The 10,099-nt window shown below is 46.6% G+C and overlaps 1 protein-coding gene across 1 annotated transcript in view; it reads left to right on the plus strand.

Moving 5' to 3' along the window:
- LOC146009548 (uncharacterized) overlaps nt 1-9,844 on the plus strand; it is a 613,273-nt gene extending 603,429 nt beyond the window's left edge. The window contains 7 exon segments of the mRNA XM_083149994.1: nt 2,507-2,644; nt 4,432-4,599; nt 5,174-5,297; nt 5,801-5,898; nt 6,270-6,456; nt 7,935-9,042; nt 9,044-9,844. Of these exon segments, the coding sequence (XP_083006120.1) occupies nt 2,507-2,644; nt 4,432-4,599; nt 5,174-5,297; nt 5,801-5,898; nt 6,270-6,456; nt 7,935-9,042; nt 9,044-9,131 (1,911 nt within the window). The 3' untranslated portion in view covers nt 9,132-9,844.
- The last annotated feature ends 255 nt before the right edge of the window (nt 9,845-10,099 follow it).

The raw sequence follows: 10,099 nt of genomic DNA on the forward strand, positions 1-10,099 counted from the left end.
ATATTAGGCACACACACTGAGCAATGTGAGGAACGATATTGTGCACACACACACTGAGCGATGTGAGGAACGATATTGGGCACACTGACTGCTGTGAGGAACGATATTGGGCACACTGACTGCTGTGAGGAACGATATTGGGCACACACTGACTGCTGTGAGGAACGATATTGGGCACACACTGACTGCTGTGAGGAACGATATTGGGCACACACTGACTGCTGTGAGGAACGATATTGGGCACACACTGACTGCTGTGAGGAACGATATTGGGCACACACTGACTGCTGTGAGGAACGATATTGGGCACACACTGACTGCTGTGAGGAACGATATTGGGCACACACTGACCGCTGTGAGGAACGATATTGGGCGCACACACTGACCGCTGTGAGGAAAGATATTGGGCGCACACACTGACCGCTGTGAGGAAAGATATTGGGCGCACACACTGACCGCTGTGAGGAACGATATTGGGCGCACACACTGACCGCTGTGAGGAACGATATTGGGCGCACACACTGAATGATATTGGGCACACACACTGACCGATGTGAGGAATGATATTGGGTACACACTGAACGATATTGGGCACACACACTGACTGCTGTGAGGAACGATATTGGGCACACACACTGACTGACTGCTGTGAGGAACGATATTGGGCGCACACACACTGACTGCTGTGAGGAACGATATTGGGCGCACACACACTGACTGCTGTGAGGAACGATATTGGGCGCACACACACTGACCGCTGTGAGGAACGATATTGGGCGCACACACACTGACCGCTGTGAGGAACGATATTGGGCGCACACACACTGACCGCTGTGAGGAACGATATTGGGCGCACACACACTGACCGCTGTGTGGAATGATATTGGGCGCACACACACTGACTGCTGTGAGGAACGATATTGGGTACACACTGAACAATATTGGGCACACACTGAGTGATGTGAGGAACAATATTGGGCACAAACACTGAACGATGTGAGGAATGATATTGTGCGCACACACACTGAGCGATGTGAGGAACGATATTGGGCACACACTAAGCGATGTGAGGAACGGTATTGGGCACACACAGCGATATTGGGCACACACTGAGCGGTGTGAGGAAGGATATTGGACACACACTGACCGATGTGAGGAACGCTCTGGCTTGGCCCTGTAGCTGTGTGTGACGGATATCTGAAATGGCCTGCAGTCGCAGATCTACCCTGATGAACGACCGCTGGGACCGCGCATGGTCATACGTAGCATACACACTGGCCGATAATAGGACTAAGAAGGGCCAAAAAGAACAATCTAGGTCAAAAGGACCACACAGGTCAACATGACTTTTTTTCAAGATTTAAAAACAAAACCCTGCCTTGTAAGTGCCCGGTCTCTGAAAGACTTCTGTGCCTGTAGAAATGGCGCTGGTCTGAGAGAAAAGGGGCGGGCACAGAGTTAACACAGCTTATGGATGGCAGATCTATGGGAGATTGGCGCCAAGGCTGGTGGAGGGACTGCAAAATTGTAAAATGGGTCCCCCACCCAGGCCTGCGCTCAGTCCCCGGTGGTCTAGTGGAGTCCCTGACCGGAGCCAGTGTCTACGCCAGCTACCGTGGCTGTCTCCCACAGTGCGCGGCAAGGCAGCGATTTGCGCTCCCTATGTGAGCCTTTCCTGCTCCTGGTTCCGGCCACGCTGCCTGGGGAGAGATGTCTGGCGCCGTGCTACCCCGCTTGACCGCGTTCGTGGGTTTAATGTCGGCGCTGGCAGGAGTGACGCGGCTGCTCGCTTTCCGCTTTCCGATGATTGACGGCGGTGAGCAGCCTCAGCCGCTAGGCGACTTCTGCCGCTTAAGCGGCAAATTCAAAAGTGTAAAAAAATGAAAAATAAAACCGCTTCTTATGGGATTACCTCAGTGAGGTTATCCCTGCTGATAACAGGTGCGTCTGCTTCCTGCAGGCACCAAACAAAAACTGACTGCCTATGTCTGGAGGCGGGGTTGTAGGGGAGAGGGCCCGGGCATTCTGGGAGATTTTTTATAGCTTTCGCTGATTGGTGCCTCGGACCCCCTGGATCCACCTACAACCCCGATGTCCCCTGTGGTTCCCATGGACTTCAAGGAAAGGAAGTTAACAAAGGTAGGACTACCATAAATTCCTTATCGGTCAAAAGGACGACACCGGTCAACATGTCTTGTTCATCCTTTACCATCTACGTGGACATCTTTGTGCCTGAAGCATCGCGAGCCGTGCAAGGGGACAAGGTACACTTATACATGCATGAAAACTCATGTTGACTATTAAAACCTGTGGACCTAGACACTGTAAATCTAATATACCATAACTATTCTTTTCCATAGTGCTTATACTATACGTGTACCCATTGTTCTCTATATAATCTGTATTGTATGTGCGGAAACATTAGACGCCTCTGAGTGGATTTCTCTTACCTTTACCTAAAATGTTACTTGTGTGGTGTTTATTGTAATTTTTATATTTGCTCCAGGACAACAGAGCGGTGAGGAAACCACGTGGAGATATGACACACGTCACTGATTCACCGAAGATGGACAAGGACCAGAGTCACATGACTGAGAGGATACTAAATCTCACCCTGGAGATCATCTACCTGCTGACTGGGGAGGTGAGGGGATCTGGGAGCGTCACTGTGATGTCACTTATATCTATAGTCATAATACAGGGACCTGACTGGGGAGGTGAGGGGATCTGGGAGCGTCACTGTGACGTCACTTATATCTATAGTAATAATACAGGGACGTGACTGGGGAGGTGAGGGGATCTGGGAGTGTCACTGTGACATCACTGATATCTATAGTAATAATACAGGGACGTGACTGGGGAGGTGAGGGGATCTGGGAGCGTCACAGTGACATCACTTATATCTATAGTAATAATACAGGGACGTGACTGGGGAGGTGAGGGGATCTGGGAGTGTCACTGTGACGTCACTTATATCTATAGTAATAATACAGGGACGTGACTGGGGAGGTGAGAGGATCTGGGAGCGTCACTGTGACATCACTTATATCAATAGTAATAATACAGGGACCTGACTGGGGAGGTGAGGGGATCTGGGAGCGTCACTGTGACATCACTTATATCTATAGTAATAATACAGGGATGTGACTGGGGAGGTGAGGGGATCTGGGAGTGTCACTGTGACGTCACTTATATCTATAGTAATAATACAGGGACGTGACTGGGGAGGTGAGGGGATCTGGGAGCGTCACTGTGACATCACTTATATTTATAGTAATAATACAGGGACGTGACTGGGGAGGTGAGGGGATCTGGGAGCGTCACTGTGACATCACTTACATCTATAGTAATAATACAGGGACGTGACTGGGGAGGTGAGGGGATCTGGGAGCGTCACTGTGACATCACTTACATCTATAGTAATAATACAGGGACGTGACTGGGGAGGTGAGGGGATCTGGGAGCGTCACTGTGACATCACTTACATCTATAGTAATAATACAGGGACATGACTGGGGAGGTGAGGGGATCTGGGAGTGTCACTGTGACGTCACTTATATCTATAGTAATAATAGAGGGACGTGACTGGGGAGGTGAGGGGATCTGATGTCACTGTGACGTCACTTATATCTATAGTAATAATAGAGGGACGTGACTGGGGAGGTGAGGGGATCTGGGAGCGTCACTGTGACGTCCCTTATATCTATAGTAATAATACAGGGACATGACTGGGGAGGTGAGGGGATCTGGGAGTGTCCCTGTGACCTCACTTATATCTATAGTAATAATACAGGGACGTGACTGGGGAGGTGAGGTGATCTGGGAGTGTCACTGTGACATCACTTATATCTATAGTAATAATACAGGGACGTGACTGGGGAGGTGAGGGGATCTGATGTCACTGTGACGTCACTTATATCTATAGTAATAATACAGGGACGTGACTGGGGAGGTGAGGGGATCTGATGTCACTGTGACATCACTTATAGCTATAGTAATAATACAGGGACATGATTGGGGAGGGTAGGGGATCTGGGAGTGTCACTGTGACATCACTTATATCTATAGTAATAATACAGGGACGTGACTGGGGAGGTGAGGGGATCTGATGTCACTGTGACGTCAATTATATCTATAGAAATAATACAGGGACGTGACTGGGGAGGTGAGGGGATCTGGGAGTGTCACTGTGACATCACTTATATCTATAGTAATAATACAGGGACGTGAATGGGGAGGAGATCTGGGAGTGTCACTGTGACATCACTTATATCTATAGTAATATTACAGGGACGTGACTGGGGAGGTGAGGGGATCTGGGAGTGTCACAGTGACATCACTTATATCTATAGTAATATTACAGGGATGTGACTGGGGAGGTGAGAGGATCTGGGAGTGTCTGTAGTGACAGTATATTTTTCCAATACACAGGGTTACACAGTAGTGAAGACTACATCTGGTGATCACAAGACAGAAGGACAGAAGAGGACCCAGATCCCTATAAAGGTGCCCCCACCTCACTCACTGATACATGGGAGAGACAATGAGCAGAAGATCCTGGAACTCACCAACATGATCATCCAGCTGCTGACTGGAGAGGTGACTGCTGGGAATGGGACATTATACAGTAACACCGGGGAATGTGACCGGAGAGGTGACTGCTGGGAATGGGACATTATACAGTAACACCGGGGAATGTGACCGGAGAGGTGACTGCTGGGAATGGGGCATTATACAGTAACACCGGGGAATGTGACCGGAGAGGTGACTGCTGGGAATGGGGCATTATATAGTAACACCAGGGGATGGGACCAGAGAGGTGACTGCTGGAAATGGGACATTATACAGTAACACCGGGGAATGTGACCGGAGAGGTGACTGCTGGGAATGGGGCATTATACAGTAACACCGGGGAATGTGACCGGAGAGGTGACTGCTGGGAATGGGGCATTATACAGTAACACCGGGGAATGTGACCGGAGAGGTGACTGCTGGGAATGGGATATTATACAGTAACACCGGGGGATGTGACCGGAGAGGTGACTGCTGGGAATGGGACATTATACAGTAACACTGGGGGATGTGACTGGAGAGGTGACTGCTGGGAATAGGATATTATACAGTAACACCGGGGGATGTGTCTGGGTGATGACTGTATCATTGTGTGTGTCAGGTTCCAATAAGGTGTCAGGATGTCACTGTATATCTCTCCATGGAGGAGTGGGAGTATATAGAGGAACACAAGGGTCTGTACAAGGACGTGATGATGGAGAATCACCGGCCCCTCACATCTCTGGGTAAGAGGAGACTTCATGTTACTATACATGGTAGAGCTGGTATGGGGCCCCCTATATGCACATATCACCTGCTAACGATGTGTCTTCTGTAGGTGGAGCCAGTAACAGAGATACCCCAGAGAGATGTCCCCGTCCACTGTATTCACAGGATAATCACATATATACCATGTCCTCAGTCACTGTGTGTCTCCTACAGATGGGCCAGTAACAGAGATACCCCAGAGAGATGTCCCCGTCCACTGTATTCACAGGATAATCACAAATATACCATGTCCTCAGTCAATGTGTGTCTCCTACAGATGGGCCCAGTAACAGATACCCCAGAGAGATGTCCCCGTCCTCTGTATTCCCAGGATAATCTTAAATATACCATGTCCTCAGTCACTGCGTGTCTCCTACAGATGGGCCCAGTAACAGATACCCCAGAGAGATGTCCCCGTCCTCTGTATTCCCAGGATAATCTCAAATATACCATGTCCTCAGTCACTGTGTGTCTCCTACAGATGGGCCCAGTAACAGAGATACCCCAGAGAGATGTCCCCGTCCTCACTATTCTCAGCACTGTACAGAGGAGAATCTGAGGATCCCACAGGAGGATCAGGTAGGCCGGATTTCGGGTCTCCTCAATATACCAAAGTTGCTATCACTATATGAATTGCAGCAGTTGTCTCTTTGGCCTTTATTCAGATCTGAGCTCAGTATAAATCTGTTTCTAAAATGGGCAAAACCATGTGCACTGCAGGTGGGGCAGATGTAACATGTGCAGAGTTAGATTTGGGTGAGTTATTTTGTTTCTGTGCAGGGTAAATACTGGCTGCATTATTTTTACACATGGTACATCTGCCTCACCTGCAGTGCACATGGTTTTGCCCATTTTCCAAACGAATTTGTACTGCAATCAGATCAAAAGAAGGCACATTGCGTGTAAAAATAAATAAATCAGACATTAGTAATGTTAGTTTTTCTTTTTAGGTTCAGTGTAAAGATATGGCTGATATAGAAATAAAGGTAGAAGAAGAGACGTATGTGCCTGACATTAAGGCAGAAGGAGAAGAGTCTTATGTGACCGATAAGAAAGAAGATACAGAGACAGAAGACACATATATGAGGGGGGACCAGCAGTGCAAGGAGGAGGAAATCCCCACAGATACCAGCACAGGTGAGGAATAATCACTTATTACATATTTTCCTTGTTCTGCCAATACAGTTTTCTCTTATCCTACATCCTTCTCTTGTCAGACCAAACTAATGAGGACAATGCAGCTGCCTAGTGGGGGAGTCATTTGCCATCAGACCCTATTATACTCCTGCTCTCCCCTCACATCATGTCACTGTGTTACCAGCCCAGAGATCTGACCAGTCTCCTCCCCACACTCTCTGGTGTATCTCATACATCAGGAACCATCAGCCCCTATTATACTCCTGCTCTCCCCTCACATCATGTCACTGTGTGTTACCAGCCCAGAGATCTGACCAGTCTCCTCCCCACACTCTCTGGTGTATCTCATACATCAGGAACCATCAGCCCCTATTATACTCCCGCTGGAGTAGTGGTAACCACTGACTAGGACATGCTGCTAGTGTACCCCACAGATACTGTGCTGCCATGTTGTATAGTGTGTGAGAGAAGTGACTGGCTGCACAGTGTCACTGGCTTATGTGGGTTCCTGTCCCATAGTACTAGCTGGGCAATGTGGAACCTTGGGAAACTCACAATGCGATCACTGAATACATTACATGAGTGTATCTATCAGCGCAAATGGATGTACTATTCCCCAAATTGGGGGTCAGATGGAGGTGCAAACAGCAGCAACATACTCACTGTGCATCCTCTCTAGTGGGTTATTGTCCTGTCCATGTTCTCACTTGTTGGACTTTTTAATATGATGTAAAGACAGTCCAATTGTGTATATATATTTATTGGGTTTAGCGCTGCACTTTTATTGCTTTATGTATTGCTTATCTCATGCATGGTCAGAGCTTGCTTTACGGCACCAGGAGTCAGCGCTCTCTCTCTGTATAGGAGGGTAGATGACAAACGTCGGGTTCCGGAGCTCCGCACTGTAAGGCAGAGCCGCACAAACAAACATGCTGGCGTTTGTATTATTTATTTTTTTCTATTTTTTTTACACATTGAAGCCTGCAAGGATCTGACTGATCTGACTTCTGCCAAATACGCCAGGAAAATGAAGTATATTTAGCTGGCAATTAGCGGCCATTAAGGAAATTAGGAATCACCATTCTTTTGAATGGTGATTCCTATTCGTATTTAGCGATGGCGTATACATTCGTATTTGTGGCGTATACATTCGTATTTGTATTTACAAATACGAATGTGCCATAAATACGAATACACATTTACGTATTTTCAGGATCGTAAATCCTGAAAATATTTGAAAATATTTGAATTTTACTATGTGAATAAGAATTGTTTAGTCGTATTAGCCTTAGTAAATTTCCCCCCTATATGTCTGACCGACGTGGTTCACAGACCTATTGCTGGCTGACGGACCAGCGATATATCGGCCAGTGTGTGCGCAGCATTAGACATGTTCAGTTTAAGTGATAAAACATCCATGAACATTTTTTTCTCAATGTCAACAATTCTGTCTGTTGTCATTCATCTGTTTCCTGTAGATGGGCGCACAAGCAGGAATACCTCGGAGGGAGATCTCATTGTGTCTCCAGATTATATACTAGAAGATAAGAACATCAGTCAAGATTCTCCAGAAGAAAACCCCATTATCCCCAATACAGACCCAACATTTCCCAGTGCGGATATTTCATCTGGTCCCTCTAGTGATGAGGAACCTTCTCCCGTTCACTCAGACCTTACTACACACAGTACAGGTCATAAAGATGGTACAGTATCATCCAGTAAGAGTTCTATACATCAGAGAAGTCACACAGATGATAAGCCATTTTCATGCTCTAAATGTGAGAAATGTTTTGTACATAAATCTACTCTTGGTAGACATGAGAGAACTCACACAGGTGAGAAACTATTTTCGTGTTCTGAATGTGAGCAATGTTTTACTTATAAAACAAGTCTTGTTACACATGAAAGAATTCACACAGGTGAGAGACCTTTTTCATGCTCTGAATGTGGGAAATGTTTTGTACATAAATCTACTCTTGGTAGACATGAGAGAACTCACACAGGTGAGAAACCATTTTCGTGTTCTGAATGTGGTAAATGTTTTACATATAAAACAAGTCTTGTTACACATGAGAGAATTCACACAGGTGAGAGACCTTTTTCATGCTCTGAATGTGGGAAATGTTTTTTACATAAATCTGCTCTTGTTATACATGAGAGAAATCACACAGGTGAGAAACCATTTTCATGCTCTGAATGTGGGAAATGTTTTACAGATAAATCAATTCTTGTTAGACATCAAAGAAATCACACAGGTGAGAAACCATTTTCATGCTCTGAATGTGGGAAATGTTTTACAGAGAAAGCACATCTTGTTACACATGAGAGAAGTCATACAGGTGTGAAACCATATTCATGCTCTCAGTGCGGGAAATGTTTTGTAGTTAAATCCGTTCTTGTTACGCATGAGAGAGTTCACACAGGTGAGAAACCATTTTCATGCTCTGAATGTGGGAAATGTTTTGTACATAAATCAAACCTTGTTACACATAAGAGAAATCACACAGGTGAGAAACCATTTTCTTGTTCTGAGTGTGGGAAATGTTTTGTACAGAGATCAAATCTTGTTACACATCAGAGAAGTCACAGGTGAGAAACCATTTTCGTGCTCTGAATTTGGGAAAACATTTCCCAATAAATCAACTGTTTGTAAACGCCAGAAAAATGGCACATGAGGTGTGGATTATTAGATAGACAGTTAATATATCTACACTTAAGGTCGGAATAGGAAGGTTTAACAGTGAAAATGTGGACCAGGAGTTTTTCATATTTCTGGTGTAAATATTGACATGGACTCCCAATTAGTGTAAAGCGTAACCGAGGTTCCCTCTCCACCTGTGGTGCAAGTATATAATGGTGGTGGCCAGATCTGATTGGCTGAATGCATCTAACTCGGGGGTGGGAAACAGGCAGCCGGTGGGCCACATGCATCCCGTGAGCAGCTCCTGAGTGGCTCAGCGCTGCTATATGTGTACGATGGCGGCTGTGTGCACATGGCGTAGTCCTGTGTAGCAGACGCTCAGAGTGTGCATAGCAGGTGCCAGGCGTGGTCCAGGGCATGCGCAAAAGGGCGCAGGACTATGCCGCTCGCACACACAGCCGCCGTCAGAGACACCTACAGCAGCGCCGACCCGCCCGCCCCTCCCTCTGCATGTCACTACAGCCGCAGTGCCGCCGCTGAGGGTGGGTGAGTCGCCATGACTGAATGGGGCTGCAATCTGTGTAATGTGTAAAAGGGGTATGTGGTGTGCTACAATACATTCAAAGACACACACCCCCTTTTGAGTGACCACACCCCCTATTTCTGGAGTGTGGCCATCGAATATCTGCTGGAAATATTAAGTGGCCCCCAGCTGAAATAATTGCCCATTTATGCAGTTCCAGCTGCTGTGATGTATTGCCATGGTTACAGTGACCTGAGCGATCAGTGTGCAATAAGACTCCATATCTCCTAGTCTGACTGTATATGGGAAAGCAGCTGGTGCATGTATTACTGAGTCATTATATAACCGCATCGTTGTAGCTGTGCTTTATGTATAACAGCCTCTCTGTAATATATATGTAATAAATACACTGTGTGACCCTGTACTGTAATGTGTGTGGTGTATACTGATATTTGGGCCATCACTATGACTCTGCGCCT

The sequence above is a fragment of the Crinia signifera genome, chromosome 6 (genome assembly GCF_055691185.1).
Source record: "Crinia signifera chromosome 6, ASM5569118v1, whole genome shotgun sequence".
Lineage (NCBI taxonomy): Eukaryota > Metazoa > Chordata > Amphibia > Anura > Myobatrachidae > Crinia > Crinia signifera.